Genomic DNA, 17,095 nt, shown 5'->3' on the forward strand with positions numbered 1-17,095 from the left:
AGACCCCTGTACCTGCCTTCTCTCCATACCCCCTGATCCCTTTAGCCACAAGGGCCATATCTAACTTCCTCTTAAATATCGCCAATGAACCGGCCTCAACTGTTTCCTGTGGCAGAGAATTCCACAGATTCACCACTCTGTGTGTGAAGAAGTTTTTCCTCATCTCGGTCCTAAAAAGCTTCCCCTTTATCCTTAAACTGTGACCCCTCCTTCTGGACTTCCCCAACATCAGAAACAATCTTCCTGCATCTAGCCTGTCCAATCCCTTTAGAATTTTATACGTTTCAATAAGATCCCCCCTCAATCTTCTAAATTCCAGTGAGTTGGTGAGGTCTAATTTGGAATACTGTGTGCAGTTTTGGCCACCTACTTACAAGAAAGATTGAAAGAGCACAAAGAAAATCTACAAGGATGTTGCTGGGACTGGAGTACCTGAGTTATAAGGGAAGGTTGAATAGGTTTGAACTTTATTCACTTGTTAAAGATTGAGGGGACATCGGATAGAGGTATACAAGATTATGAGGGTTATAGACAGGGTAAGTGCAAGCATGCTTTTTCCACCGAGGTTGGGTTCCATGACCACAATTAGAGGTCATGGAATAAGGAAGCAAGCTGAAATGTTGAAGGGGAACATGACGGATAACTTTTTCACTCAGAGAGTGGTGAAAATGTGGAACGAACTTCCAGCACAAGTGGTGCATGCAAGCTTGATTTCAACATTTAAGTTTGGGTCGGAAAATACCAGATGGGAGATGTATGGAGCACTTTCGTCTGGGTGCAGGCTAATGGGACTAGGCAGTTTAAATGGTTCAGCATGGACTTGACAGGCCAAAGGGCCTGTTTCTGTTCTGTAGTTTTCTATTACCCCATTGCTCTATCACATTGATTTCCTCTGGGCACTTCCATTTCCCCTCACATTCTAAAGACATTCAGGTTTATAAGGGTTAGTAAGTTATGGGCATGCTATACTGGCACCAGAAACACGTCATCTCTTGTGGGCACCCCACAGCACAATCCTTGGAATATGTTTGTTGTTGGTACGAACAGTGCATTTCACCATATGTTTCAATGCTTTAATGTGACAAATAAAGCTAATCTTTATAATCTCTCTGCCATGTCCCAGCTTGTGTGCTGTGGTGTCTGAATTCAAACTCCTTATTGTATATCTTTATCAGAATCACTTCTAGTTCTCCTCGTCCCCATTCTCTACTTGCATGGAGAATGGAACTGAAATAAATCAAAAGCTATTATCATCCCTCCACCATAGCGTTAAACCTTTTAATTTTATTGAAATCTGACAGAAATAGGAGAAAGTATGTTATTACGTGATTTAAACCACATGCAACTGCTGGTGTTTAATATCACAGCAGAACTTCCGAGGCCTGGGTGGTGTGCAAGCTGTGAATCAATGTTGTAAAGATCAGGCAAGAATCCAACACAGAGAAGGAATGACTGAGCTACTGCAAGTAGGGAACATCAATGCAAATGTCTGATAGACAGCTGTCTGCACTGAAATATAGAATAGGAGAAACAGACAGTGCCAGAATTATTGCACAAAATGATGAACCACTTGTAATTAATGAGCAAATGCCTAATGATGTCCACAACATAACAGTCCAAGGCTTGAGATACATGGCTTCATTTACAACACAGCCCTAAATGCTTGTAACAGTATTCACAAATAAAACAGCGCAGGAGGAGGCCATTTGATGCATTAAGTCAAAAGCTACACTTCTGCTGCTTTAGATGCCAGGACACACCCTATTATCATGCCAGAGGCATCTGAGACCAGAAATCAAATACTGCAGTAGATCGCACATTAGTCTCACAAAAACCAAGGCCAAATCTGGATTTGTATTTGACTGCTATACGCTGCTCATCTTAACCCAGAATTGTTTTAAACTGGAAGTCTTTATTCTTAGTCAATGAAACGTAATTAGTCAGCGGGCTTATTAATTAAGCAACCAATCCTTTTGGCAAAAATAATGATGAATAAGCCCACACACTAGCACAGAGTTCTGTGTTGCACCTCGCTCCCAGTCCTGTTTACTGTGGAGCTTTAGCTCCAAACACTGAAAGTCAATCAGCAAAGCATCTTCTTAAATTTAATGATCCTCTGCCCCAATATGCAGCTTATCCATCTTACTGAATATGCTATTATCATGACAGCTAACGTTAGGCGGGAAACAATAATTACTCAAGCTGTTAAGATTTATTTCCTGTGCATGATCCTTATCTCAGTTCTTTTCTGTTATCTCTTTCACCCAGCATCCCCAATCTGTCTTCTGCCCGACTTCTAAAGCAAAAAAGGAACCATCTCATTAAAACGGCAATTTTTAAGAACAATGGCTGAAGCGAAAGCAGCCTGTGGAAGCTCAAAAGAAGCCAGAGTGTTAAATTAATCTTACCTCACAATATCCATGGCCTGGTAAATGATCTCAGACTGGTCAACTCCAATTACATGCTTGGCCCCAGCTCTGGCTGCAAACATCGAGAGGATTCCAGTCCCACATCCAACATCCAAGATTACCTGGAATTTACATTAAAAAAATCATGGTACAAATGAAAAATAAGGAATTAATAGCCTTAATTAAAGAAACAGTATCTACAGCCTAAAATAGGATGCTTAGAAAATAATTGGATTGCATAGCACTTTGTCTTTCAATGCTACAATTTCAAAAATTGAACAGATATGGGGGTGAATCATATTACAACTTTTTACATGAGAACTTATAACAATTATTAAATTGGACCCAGTGCCTTCAGCTGCATTCCGCATTGGTGCATCCGACTTTTTTTTAATTTACTAAGATACAGAGCGGAATTGTCCCTGTGCCCCTTCAAGCTCAGCAACCCCGGATTTAATCCTAGCCTAATCACAGGACAATTTACAATGACCAATTAACCTACCAACCGGTACGTCTTTGGACTGCGGGAGGAAACCCATGCGTTCACAGGGAGAAGGTACAAACTCCTTACAGGCAGTGGTGGAAATCTCAGCGTAAAATGTGTACTTAATGGGATAAGTCCTTGCTGCCTTGTGCCAATTACATAAATTATATTAATTTATTAGTCGCATAAATTATGTTAATGACGTTAAAACTGCCCCATGTCAACCCCGGTGGAAAAAGTTCAAGAGTTCCAGAATAGCAAGTTACTTTCTAGCTTCATTCACAATTTAACCGGACATTCAGCAGATTTTGTCAAGTCCACACTACATGCTAAAATCACAAGGGACAGCTTACTGCAACACTTAGCTGCCGGGTTATTCAATCAATGATTGCCTCACTAATAACTCTGTAGACAACACTCCATTGCTGGAGGTCGTAGGAAAGGCATGCAGGCTCCTTAAGAGGTTTAGGACATTTTAGGACAAAAGACATATATGCCCATCTGCAGATGGCTCGCTCCTTATGAATCTCAACAGAAACCACTCTCTGAATTTGCTGACAAGCAACGAACCATATTCATGCTTCCAAAGTCTCTAAAGAGTTTAGGGCAGCACGGTAGCATAACACTTACAGCGCCAGCGACCCCGGTTCAATTCCACCATTCGCTGTAAGGAGTTTGTACGTTCCCCTCATGACCATGTGGATTTCATTCAGGTGATCTGGTTTCCTCCCACAGTCCAAAGATGGACGGGTTAGCAGATTAATTGGACACATGGGTGCAAATGGGTGGTGCAGGCAAAATATTTTGATAACTAAATTTTTAAAAAGCAGTGATTACACTGTGTATCTCACCACTCTGTTGCTGAGATAGCTCTTTCTCTCTGAAGGTCAAGGTGACAATGATTCTCAATGCCCTGGCTACTGGACCATTCCTGGCAGCTGGCGTAGATTTTCGTCCCGTTTCTCAATGTGCTGCTCGTCACAGGCTTGTTCTACACAAGGCGATGACTCCACTCAGTGAGAGGAATCATTGTGACACCCCTCTCATAAAGCACAGGCAACCACTGTTCCTCAGGTACGCAATCTGGAATTCCAGTCTCCAGAGTTTGGCTTCCTGAGTCAACTCTACACCTGTCAAGCTCAGCGGCAGAACAAGAGGTCAGATGCTGTCCTAAAACTGCTCACGAGTCTACTGAGGACGAGAGCTGAAGAAAACAGGGGCAGGAGTTGGCTACTTGGCCACTCAAGCCACACCACTCTTTATATAATGGCTGATTTTCAAATTTCTTTCATCTTTCCAGTCGCAGCAGCCTCTCTGGGTCCAACCAAAGGTGTAATTGTTCGTCTATGAAGTCTTTCTTTCCAAATCACAAGATACTGCTGGATAGTAAGAATATCAAATACTGCGGTTCTACCCCAACGCAGGTGGTGCACAATGTCAGTGCGCGATCCGACAAATGGTGCAGATCATTGTCTTGGACATTTTTGGTGTGACTGCAAGATCGTGCTGCAGGGTCACGTGTTACAGCCATCCAGAGGAGGAGACGGCAGAGGCAATGTGGCACAGCTGGGTTGGGGTCTGGCTGCTAATACCAGTGATGCTCTGCTCAGTGGAAGACAAGCTGGATTGCGTTCATCTGCATCTGCACCAGCGCGTGATGAAAAACTCCTGCATGCTTGTTCTTGCAGAAACATGGTTCCAGGAAAACATCCTACGCACCACCAATCTACAGGCACTTGGGTTATATTTTTTTTTTGTAACTGTAGGTTGCTATCATAATTATATGTGCTTTATGCTGTGTATTTTGCACCTTGGCTCTAGAGGAACGCTGCTTCATTTGGCAGTATTCATATGCCTGGTTGAATGACAATTAAACTTAAACTATCTTGCATGTTTGTCACAACTCCCAATTTCTTGAACTTTCAAATATTTTTTCTATCCGTACCTTAAATACAGTGGATGCTGGTTAACTGGTCCATCGGCCTTTTGGGGCAGCCACTTATTTGGGACAATACTAAAAAATAAAAACTGATCAAGAAAATAGCTGGGATTTTCTTTGTTTAAATGGGGCATTATACTAATTAATTGGCAGGACGCTGTTTCTAACTAGCCATCAGTTACATGAATATAAGACACTACTCCGTGTTAGAGCAAACAGTTTTTAAATAGCACCAGCCATGTGTGTTTGTGTTCAAAAACCAGTGATTTTTGTCACTGATAGTTGACAAGAAATAAGCAGTAAGGCAATTTAGAATTGTTTTTCTCGCTGCGGTCTCAAGCATTCAGGCTTGGAGATGCCAGAAATGGCCAGGAGTGAAAATTAAATGATTTCACTACTTCAACAAATTGGGAATTGTGAAGAATTTGAAGGTATCAAAAATAGCATTGATTATTACAAAGAAAATGAAGATTTGGAGAATGCAATCATAGAAAGCATTGGATGAAGGCAGTCCATTATCAGCATTAGGTGTCTGCACTAATTTTGTTCATTTACAGTCAATCAAAAGAACACAGCAGCATACTGGTTGTTTGTCATTTCCGACAATGGCAATGAAACCTGTGCAGGAGAATTTTTTAAAGCGGAAAAGCCTTTGCATTGGGACAGTTCCACTTTCTCGACCTTGGAAGTCCAAGTCCAGTGGTACGAGTTGTTTCTCATTTAAATACATAATATATTACTCAGTTAATGGTAGCTTGTCTTTTTTTTATACCTTTTTACCTATTTCCATGAAACTTCAGCAAATTGAGGTAGCTGCTTAATTGGGCCAAAATGTACTGGTCCTGGTGCATCCCAATTACCGTAACCGCAATCCACTGTATATCTAATGATTTATTCAACTGCATCAGGGGATGCATCAGGTCCAGGGATTCATGACCCTCCAGAAGACATTCTATGCAACTCAGTTTTAAATGTTTGGTCTATTATTTTGCTGCTACGCTTCTTTTTTTGTGACTCTAATGACTAGCTTTATGCGTACATAGAAACATATAGTGAAATGCATGGTTTGTGTCAAATCAAATCAGCAAAAACTGTGCTGGGCAGCCCAAAAGTGTCACTATGGTTCTGGTGGCAGTGCAGCATGCCCATAAGTTACTTACTAATCCTAACCTGTACATCTTTGGAAGGTGGGATGTAAGCTGGAGCACCAAGCGGAAATCCACACAATCACAGGGAAATGCACAAATTCTTGACAGACAGCAACAGGATTCGAACCCCAATCTTACAGCTCATGTTGTAAAGCATTGCACTAACTGCTACACTACCAGGTTGCCCCACTGGTGGAAACATCCCGACACATATCCTGTCAAGCTCCCTGAGGGTCGTCTATATTTGACTAACTCTCCTTCTAAATTCCAAGCAATACAAACCCAAACTGATAGCCTCTTTATACAGCAGCCATCTCATTGCAGGGATTAGCCTGGTAAAAATCCCTTGAACGGTCCCCAATGCTACTCTATCTTTTTTACTTAAGGGGACTGAAACTGTGGACAGTAATCTAAGTGTGGCCTCACCAACACCCTGTACAGCCATAATAAAAGTCCATGTTGTTAAACTCCAGCTCATTTTGACTTCTTAAATTCCTTACCATTGAGCACATCAACAAGGAGCACTGCCAGAAGAAAGCAGCACTCATCACCAATGATTCCTACCATCAAGGGCATGTTCTCTTCTCACTGCTGCCAACAGAAGGAGGTAAAGGAACCTTCAGTCCAATGCCACCAGGTAAGGAATGGTTGTTACCCTTCAACTATCAGGCTCCAGAACCAGCATGAATCTCTTCACCCACCTCAGCTCTTAACTGATCCTGCAACTACAGGCTCACTTTCAAGGACTCTACAACTCATGCTCTCTGTATTAAATCACTCATTCATTCATTAGTTGTTTATTTTTTTATCTACTGTGTACTGTACCAGCAGTTATGGTCGAAATGACAATAAAAAGCAACTTGACTTGACTTGCGCCGTTTGTCGTCTTTGGCAGATTGGTTGTTAGTCGGTCTTTGTGTTTACTTTTCATTGATCCTACGGTATTCCTTTGCTCTACTGTGAATTCGCGCAAGAAGGTGAGCCCCAAGGTTGTCTATGGTAACATTCACACATTTTGAAAATCTACTTTGAACTTGAATTTTAGCAACATAGGATGGCATGCTGTTCACCTTCTTAATTATTTGTGGACAAGCTTGTCAACATTTAGTGATTCTTGCAATAGAACAGCTAGATCCCACTGAAATTCACTCTGTTGCCGTCTCGCTGTATTTCGATAATAATCCGCCTTTGACTTCTCTAACTGAAGTACATGACCTCACACTTCCCCACAATAAACCCCACTTGCCAGACTTTTCCTCCATTCACTCAATCAGAACAGGCCCTTCCACCTATTTCTCATCACCAACAACTTGGAAGCCTTAAATTTCACTCCTTCCCCAAGCTCATTAATCTAAACACTACACATCTGAGGGCCAAAAAAACTGATTCCTAGGAATGGGAATGCTTACGAGAGATTCTGCAGATGGTAGAAATCTTGAGCAACACACAGTAAATGCTGGAGGAACTCAGCAAGTCAGGCAGTATCTACTGAGGGGAATAAACACTTGATGCTTTGGGCCAAGACCCTCCACATCAGGTTCCCCTCCCTCCTTAACTTTCTTCAACGGTCCACTGTCCTCTCCTATTAGATTCCCTCTTCCACCTATCCCCTTCCAGCTTCTTACTTCATCATCCTACCCAACCACCTTCCACCTCACCTGCTCTCACCTATCACCTGCCAATTTGTACTCCTTTTCCTCCCGCCACCTTCTTATTCTGGTTTCTGCCCCCCCCCCCCCCACTTCCAGTCGTGATGAAGGGTCTCAGCCTAAAAATCAACTGTTTATTTGCTTCCATAGATGCTGTCTGACTTGCCGAGTTCCTCAAGAATTTTGTGTGTGTTCTCCTTGGATACTTCACTGCCTACACCCTTGCAGCTTGAATACGATCCATTTATTCCACCTCTGTTATCAAAGTTCGAAGTAAATTTATTAGCAAAGTACATATATGTCACCATATGTCACCCTGAGATTCATTTCCTTGTGGGCATTCACAGTAAATCCAAAGAAACACAATAGGATCAACGAAAAACTGCAGACAACAAAGACAGACCAAAAACCTATGTGCAAAAGACAACAAATTGTGCAAATACAATAGAAAAGAAAAACAAAGCAAAATAATAATAAATAAAGTACGGTAAGTAATAAATGTCGAGGACGTGAGTTGAAAGTGAGTCCGTAGGTTGTGGGATCAATTCAGTGTTGGGGTAAGTGAGGCTATGAAGCGTAATAACTGTCCCTGAACCTAGTGCTGTTTTCTCTGTGACAGCCAATCTTCGATCCAGAGTTCTGATCTACTTCTAAGTGGCATCATTCTGCTCAATGAGAACATCAAGCTGTTCCTTGGTGACACACTGCTGCTTCATGCTGTTTTTGTTTGGCAGAGACCAGATTTCTCGTTGGATAGTCTCCAGACAAGTTTATGAGACAGACATCATGATACTGCCAAACAATCCCCATTCCCAGCACCATAAAGCATGCAGGAAATCTCCTACTGAGAATCATCAGCATTCTTGTGAAAAGGCAACCTGTGACATGACATACCCACACAACACACACCTACCTCTGTACTCTCATTGCAAAAGTGCATTTTATGTTTATTTTCTTTTACATGATGTGGCCATTATTGCCAGGTCAGCGTTTACTGCCATCCTGAACTGCCCCCAAGGTGGTGCGATGAGCTGCCACAGCCCATGATTTCTGCACCTGGATATTTTTGACCCTCTGGTGGAAAACCTGAAGGCTCTTTAACACACCCCCAGCAGAGCAAATCTGTTCTCCTTACCGAATTTACTGTCAGTCTGAAGTCACAAATGGACCCATGTAGATTTGTGCCCACCTGCCAACCACCCACTTCAAAAAGATTGCTGTTGGCAATACCCTATCTCATGAATGAATAAAAAAAGATTTAAGAACATATTATAATAAGCATTTTTTTTCTCTTTGACATCAAATCAGATTAAAACATCAGCTGACATTTCTTGTGAAAATTATCTTTTCTTAAATCTTTCTGCAAACAGAGGACACAACCTCAAAATTGAAGGGTGTCCATTTAGAACAGAGATGAGGAGGAATTTCTTTAGCCAGAGGGTGGTGAACCTGCAGAATTCATTGCCACAGACAGCTATGGAGGCCAAGTCATTGGGTATATTTAAAGAGGAGTTTGATAGGTTCTTGATTAGTAAGGGTGTCAAAAGTTGGAGCGAGGGCAGGAGAATGGGATTGAGAGGGGAAATTATATCAGCCATAGTGGAATGGTGGAGCAGATTCGATCTGCTCCTATGTCTTAGAGTCTAAAATATATCATTTCATTTTGTCAGAATTTTTCCTAAGGAACCCGGAATAAATTTTATTTCACTACCCAAAAATTGGTTAACCTCTGCAAATTTCTATCCATGGGGGCTAGAAATCAAAACCTTATGGTGCAGTCTGCAACGTACATAGCAAAAGAAAATTTAAATTGGTTTTATTCATTAAATCAACTGAATATTTTATAGAACAAGTGTATTTTTTTCTTCATGACCTTCAAAATGAAATTTGAAATTATGTCTTTACGTGATGTAATTTAACAATTCAGTATTCGATCATTAAACACTGCTCACTAATGAACTGCAGTTGCAATAAATTAACAGGAGTCGTGATATCTTTTCCTATTCAAACAATAAAGCCTTTCTTATGGTAGTCAGCAATTCTATTGTAAGCCCCTCCCCCACACCATAATGCACAACCTTGTGTAAAACAAGGCTTTAAAAGGATTGAATATGTAGAGCACAAAATCATTTCTATCACAGCAAGATGCAAAGTCAGTACATCTATAGTTTATATTTGTATATTTTCATTATATAATTGGTACAATGGGACAGAGGCACTGAATTTAAATTATAATAAATTCAAGAACTGAATCACTCAAATGATGTCAACCTGGAGGATTTGATTAGTATTAGCAGAGCAATATGAAGTATTACTATAAATTTCTGATCTTGCAGTTAAAGATTCTTTGAGATTTCTGACGACACTGAACAGGGGACCATTGATAAAGCTAATAATGTGCAATCACGCTTTCGATGACTGCATTGAACTGTAACAAACAGACTTTTATCAGAAGCTCCATTCATCCACGGCTTCTTCATGGGAAATGCTGTCAATGCAAAATTGATTCAGCTCATTCCAATGCAGCAGATAAGAATGCAGTTTTCAAGTACGCTTTGGAAGAACAAGTTCTAAAAATAACACAAATTCACCATTGAACTGGAAATGCTTTGGACCTCAGGCTCCATTTGCCAGTCTTTTTCAATATATAATTGCATTTAAATAATTATCTCAATACCAATAAAATACAAAGCAAATATATATCACAGCAATCTCCAAAGTTGATATAATGAACATCCTTGAAATAGTGCATGGCCCATCAGAACTATGCAGTTTAATGTTCAATTCAGGATCACATACGATGGAAGGTCTAAGGAAAACCTGGTCTACAGAAAGATTGGTCGGAAAGAGGATAGGAGAATTTGGAGTGATGTGATTTCTGTCATTCTGTACTACAGCTGAAATCAACCAAGACTTGAATTCGACAGGCAGCTTAAAACCACAAAAATAATCCTGATCGGAGCGTCTTGACCCAAAACGTCAACAATGTATTTCCCTCCACAGCTGTTGAGATCCTCCAGCATTTTCTGTGTTGCACCAGGTTTCCAGTATCTCAAGTCTTTCTAGTGTCATTACAAAAGCAATCAATGTGAGTGGACATGGGTAGGCTGTTTCCAATGGTGGGAGAGCCTATGACCAGAGGGCACATCTCAGAATAGAAGGGCATTGCTTAAAAGCAGATAAAGTGATGAATTTGTTTAACCGAAGGGTGGTGAATCTGCGGAATTCATTTGCCACAAATGGCCGTGGAGGCCAAGTCATTGGGTATATTGAAAGCAGAGGTTATACAGGTTCTGATTAGTAAGGATGTCAAAGGTTATGGGGAGAATGGTGTTGAGAGTGAATAAATTAGCCATGATCGAATAGCAAAGCAAACTCGACGGGCTAAATGTCTAGTTCGGCTCCTATGTCCCATGGTCTTATTAAGACCACACTCACTAAGGTGTGAAGAGAAAGAGAAATGGATACTATGAAGGGTTTGAAGCTAACATTGTCACAAAGCAGGAAAAAATAAATTGTTGGTGTCTTATACATTAACTTAGTGAGGACACGTGGGAGGAGGAGGACAGAGTATTGTCAGGCAACTGAAGGTGTTAAAGCTGGTGAAGAGGCTGGATGGTCAGAACATAGTACAAACAACTATAGAAAATCAGCAATTATACTAAACTTTAGAGCAACAAAAAGAGAGGCTCTGCAATTACATAATATCATATCAAAGTTCAAAGCTGAAAGTAAATTTATTATCAAAGTATGTATATGGCACCAAATACTCCGAGATTTATTTTCTTGCAGCCGTGCATTCACAGTAAAACAAAGAAACACAACAGAATCAATGAAAATCTGCACACAAAGACTGACGACCAACCAACAGTGCAAATATAAAAAACACAAAAAATAATGAGTAAATCAGTAAATAAATAATTCTGAGGACATCGTTTGTAAAGTCCTTGAAAGTGAATCCATAGGTTTTGGAATCAGTTTAGTGTTGAGATGAATGAATCAGAATCAAGTTCAATATAATTTGCAAATGTCATGAAATCAGTCGTTTTGCTGCAGCAGTACACAGTTGCCGCACAGTTGAGTTATCCACTGTTCCTAAATTTCCTGTACCTCAAGTGCTTACTCTATCCCAAAGAAAATAGCTAACAGATTATCAAGTCAACTTGCTCTAGGACTGTTACATTCATTTAGTTGTGCAAGTCATGCATAATTTAAGTCAATTTAAGTTTACATTAACTTAAGTTTGTCATTTTTATAAAATAATATGTCGCTGGTGCAAAAGCTAATTTCTACATAGCACTTGTACACTGTGTGTGCATGCTTATGTCAATAAACTTGAACTAAGCACAAAATTAATTTCCTCAAAGTTCACTCAGTGTGAATGGGGAAGAAATTAGCTGTAACCAGAGCATAGCCAGCGATAAATCTACATATTCGGGATAATAATGAGTCAAACAAGAGGAACTACACTGAAAATAAAGAGTAAAAACTGACAGAAAAGGAACTGAACAAGGAGTGGAGAGAGTGCTGGTTATTTGAACGATGATAATACAGTACTGTGCAAAAGTCTTAGGCAGTCTGGATTTTTTTATATGGCTTCAGATGGTATGTACCACAGCTGAAAATAAACCAACTTGGAGACCCCAGAGCCATAATCTCAAAATCATCAAGGTTGTCTGGGTTTACCTGCAGAGATGGAGCAAGCACGACAATCATAGTCTACAGAAGAACTGTGCCAAGTTTTCCAAGATGCTTGGAACAGCCTATCAGCCGATTTCCTTACAAAACTGCACTACAGGGAACCTAAGATAACTACTGCAGTTTAAAAGGCAAAGGATAGTCACATCAAATAATAATTTGATTTAGTTTTTCTTTTACAGCTACTGCTCGTTATAATAATTCTTTTGACATTTAGTAACTTTTCATTTCATTATTTTTGAAAGTACCTTCACTTTACAGAACTTTAGAATTTACTTAAACCTTACATCCATCCTTCAACGAGAGGGAGTAAAAATCTTTGCATTATAACTCCGTCACAATGTACAAACATGTGAATTTAAAAGTGTAATGGCTTGTAGAAAGAAGCTGTCCCATAGCCTGTTGGTCCTGGCTTTAATGCTGTGGTACCATTTGCCAGACAGAAGCAGCTGGAACAGTTTATGGTTGAGGTGCGTGGTGTCCCCGATGATCTTCCAGGCGGTCTTCCTGCACCTGCTTCTATAAATGTCCTCAAAGGAGAGAAGTTCACATCCACAGATGTACTGGGCTGTCTGTACCACTCTCTGCCGTGCCTAGCAATCAATGTTGGTGCAGTTCCCGTACCAGGCGGTGATACAGTCAGTCAGTAGGCTCTCAGTAGTACCCCTGTAGAGGGTCTTGAGGATTTGGGGCCCATGCCGAACTTCTTCCGTCACCTGAGGTGGAAGAGACGCTCTTGTGCTTTTTTTTGCCACAAAGCTGGTGTGTACAGTCCAGGTGAGATCTTCAGTGATGTGTATACCAAGGAACTTGAAATTACTCACCCTCTCAACTGCAGTCCCATTGATGTTGATCGGGGTGAGCCTGTCTCCATTCCTCCTGTAATCCATAATCAGCTCTTTTGTTTTTTGGACATTGTGAGAGACATTGTGGACAGCCTCTGTAGGCTGTCTCATCACCGCTAGAAATAAGGCCGATCAAAGTCATGTCACCGGCAAATTTGATCAGTAGATTGGAGCTGTGTGTGGCAGTACAGAAGTGAGTGTGAAGGGAGTAGAGAAGGGGGCTCAGAACACAACCCTTGGGGGGGCACTTGTGTCGAGGGTGAGAGGGGCAGAGGTGAGGGAGCCCATCCTTACCACCTATCAGTGATCCGATAGGAAGTCTAGGATCCAGCTGGACAAGGCGGGGTGCAGGCCGAGGTCTCTGAGCTTCCTGTCAAGTCTGGAGGGAATTATGGCGTCGAATGCTGAACTGTAGTCCAGGGACAGCATTCTAACATATGCATCGTTCTTCAGGCGAGTGAGGACAGTGTGTATGCTGTGCTATGGCATAATCGGTAGACCAGTTCCGTCAAAGACTTTTGCGCAGTACTGTGTGTGCAAAAAAGGAAGGAAAAAGATGCCTTCATTTTGGATGGCAGATTCAATGGATGGAGTCAAATAAAGACAATATTAAACAGGGAAATGAGGAGAACAACAGGAAATAGGCAAAGACTACATGAGGACGTTCAATAACACTGGGCTGAGCAGCACTGTCAGCAGTAGATCAAAGGAACAAACATTGGGCCTCATTCAAACAACTGTCTAGGACATTCATTACTGTTGGTTTTGGGCTGAAGTGTAGGACAGTAAGAGGAGAGGAAACCAACAGAGGCATATTTGATACAACAGCCTATTTTCATCTTAAGTGCAAACAGAGAGAGAAGGAAACGGAAGCTCAAGGAGACAAAGTCTAGGAGCTTCAGATTATCTCAGCATGACAATGGAACTGCAGAAAGAGAAGATTCTATTCAACAAAGAATGATGACACACATCTGATGATGTAACTATCCTCGCTTCTGGCATTAGTTCTCAGGCGTGTTTAAGCTAGTATAATATGGCATAAAGGTGTTTGCTCTTCCAACCACTAAACATATCTTTACCTCCCACTCGTTTGCTTTTCACGGGGATTCCAAGAGTCATTCATCCATCCACACTGACCTCCCTCAGGCACTTAACCCTGCAGGTGACCTAAATGCTACACGGGTCCATACACTTCCTCCCTCGTCTGCATTCAGGGCCCCAAACAGACCTTCCAGGTGAGGCAACATTTGGCTACAAATCTGCTGGGGTCATCTGTTGTGTCTGATACTCCCAATGCAGCCTCCTGTACATTGGTGAGACCTGTTGTAAATTTGGGGACCGCTTCATCGCGCACCTCAGCACCATCCACCACAAGCGGGACTTCCCAGTGGCCAAGCATTTTATTTCCAAGTCCCATTCCCATTCAGGCATGTCGATCCATGGTCACCTCTTATACCAAGATGAAGACACTCAGGGAAGAGGAGCAACACCTTATATTTTGTCTGGGTACCCTCCAACCTGATGGTATAAATATCGATTTCTCCTTCCAGTGAACAAATTCCACCCCCCATTTCCCACTCTGATCTTTCACTTCTTCTCATCTGCCTATTACTTACCCGTGTGTCCCCTCCTCCCCCCCACCCCCCTCTGCTATTGTCCACTCTCCTTTCCTACCGGATTCTTTCTTCTCCAGCCTTTCCCACCGACCTGGCTTCACCTATCACCTTCCAGCTAGCCTCTTTCCCTTCACCCTACTTTTTTTATTCAGGCACCTCCCCCTTCCTTTCTCAGTCCTTAAGAAAAATTTTAGCCCAAAATGTCAACTGTTTGTTCATTTCCATAGATACTGCCTGATCTTTTGAGTCCCTCCAGCACTTTGTGTGTGTTGCTTTGGATTTCTGCATCTGCAGATTTTACGTGTTTGATCTTCTGGTTCAATTGACTTTTACATAGTACTTTTTCCAACATCAATTAGATCTTCAAGAATTTTAATCTCTACAAGTAGAAAACATGCCATGCTATAAGAAAAGACACAATTAAGCTGGAGAGAGTGCAGGAAAGAAAAATGAGGATGCTGTGAGAAGAGACTGCTGATACTGGAATCTGGAGCAACAAATGAGTTGCTGGAGGAACTCAGATTTTTGACATTTTGGATCAAAAACCTGCATCAAGACTTCCTCTTACTCAAATTCAATAAAAACCAAGAGCGAATTATTGACTACAGGAGGAAGATACAAGAGGTCCATTAGCCAGTCCTCATCAGGGGATTGGAGGTGGAGAAGGTTTTAGAGGATCTTTCATTGCACCATCACAAGAAGACACAAAACCACCTCTACTTCTTTAGAAGTTTGTGTAGATTCAGCATTCCATCTAAAACTTCGAGAAACATCTATACTTGCACAGTGCAGAGTGGTGCATCCTGACTGGTGGCATTAAAAAGCCTGCTATGGAAACACCAATACCGAGATTGGAGCAGTCTACAGAGAGCGGTGGATACAGCCCAGTCCATCACAGGCAAAGCCCTCCCTATCATTGAGCACATTTACAAGAAGCACTGCCAAAAGGATTCCTATGTTCTCTACACACTTCTACCATTGGGCATGAGCTACAGGAGCCTCAGATCCCACACCACCAGTTTCAGAGACAGTTATTGAACCAATATGGGTAACTTCACTCACCTCAATGCTGAACTGACTCCACAACTATAGACTCACTTTCAAGGACACTACAGATCATGTTCTCAGTATTTTTTTTCACCTCAAGCTGGTAAAACCTAAGGTACGGGAAGAGCCAAGCACATTCATTTTTCAATTGTGAGGAACTTTCGGACTATTTTAGTGGTGTTTACTATTGTGGCTTTCTGTAGATTTACATATATATTATTAAGTAGCCCTAATTGTTTAATGCTATTGGGTAGTGCCTTAGGGATGACACCAGTTGTAGATATTACTATCGGGACAATGTATACCTTGTTCATGTTCTATAGTCTTTCAATTTCTTCTTTTAATTCAGCACATTTCTGGTGTTTTTCACTTATTGATTTCTGTAAGCTCTGTGTGTTTGGAACCTCTATGTCAATTAAATAAGTAGTTTTTGGCTGTTTATCCTGTATTATTATATCCGGATGATTTTTTTTTTCTCAGCTCAAGCTGGTAAAACTTGAGGTATGGGCATAGCCGAGCATGCTCATTTGTCAATTGTTAGGAACTTATGGACTATTCTAGTGGTGTTTAGTATTGTGGCTTTCTGAAGATTATTACTATTATTGTTATTATTTGCATAATGTGTCTTTTGCACATCGGTTCTTTGACGGACTCTGGTATGTATAGCTTCTCATAATTTTTACTGTATTTCTTTGTTTTCCGGTAAATGCCTGTAAGAAAGTAAATCTCAGGGTGACGTATGTGTATTGAGTTAATAAATTAACTTTAAACTTTGAACTTAGAGGCACTCGTGGTCCTGTTACAGGATTTTGTCTCAAAACATCAACAATTCCTTTCCTCCCACAGATGCTGAGTTCCTTCATCAGACTGTTGGGTGCCTCATGAGGATTTTGCCAGGACTCAAGTCACTGAGTTATAGGGAGAGGTTGGGGAGGCTGGGACTTTATTTATTGGAGCGTAGCAGAAACTTAGATATGTATGAAATCATGAGGGGTATAGGTAGGATAAATGCACCTGGTCTTTTTCCCCCAGGGTCAAGGAATCAAGAACAAGAGGGCATAGGTTAAAGATGAAAGAGGAGAGATTTAGTAAGAACTTGAGAGGCAATATTTTTCACTCAGTGGATAGTTATATATGGAGTGCGATGTCAGAGGAAGTGGCTGAGGCAGGTATATTAACAATATTTCAAAGGCATCTGGACAGTTACATTGATAGGAAGGGTTTAGAGCAGGGTGTCGTAATGCGGGTCCGTGGACCTCTC

At 41.2% G+C, this 17,095-nt stretch overlaps 1 protein-coding gene across 2 annotated transcripts in view; it reads right to left on the minus strand.

The window, feature by feature from the left end:
• The window catches only part of prmt3 (protein arginine methyltransferase 3), a 268,134-nt gene that overhangs the window by 195,432 nt on the left and 55,607 nt on the right, over positions 1-17,095 (minus strand). For both annotated transcript variants that reach the window (XM_073047729.1, XM_073047728.1), the window contains one exon: positions 2,409-2,530. In XM_073047729.1, the coding sequence (XP_072903830.1) occupies positions 2,409-2,530 (122 nt within the window). The remainder of the gene's footprint in view (positions 1-2,408; positions 2,531-17,095) is intronic.

The sequence above is a fragment of the Hemitrygon akajei genome, chromosome 6 (genome assembly GCF_048418815.1).
Source record: "Hemitrygon akajei chromosome 6, sHemAka1.3, whole genome shotgun sequence".
In the NCBI taxonomy this organism is placed as follows: domain Eukaryota; kingdom Metazoa; phylum Chordata; class Chondrichthyes; order Myliobatiformes; family Dasyatidae; genus Hemitrygon; species Hemitrygon akajei.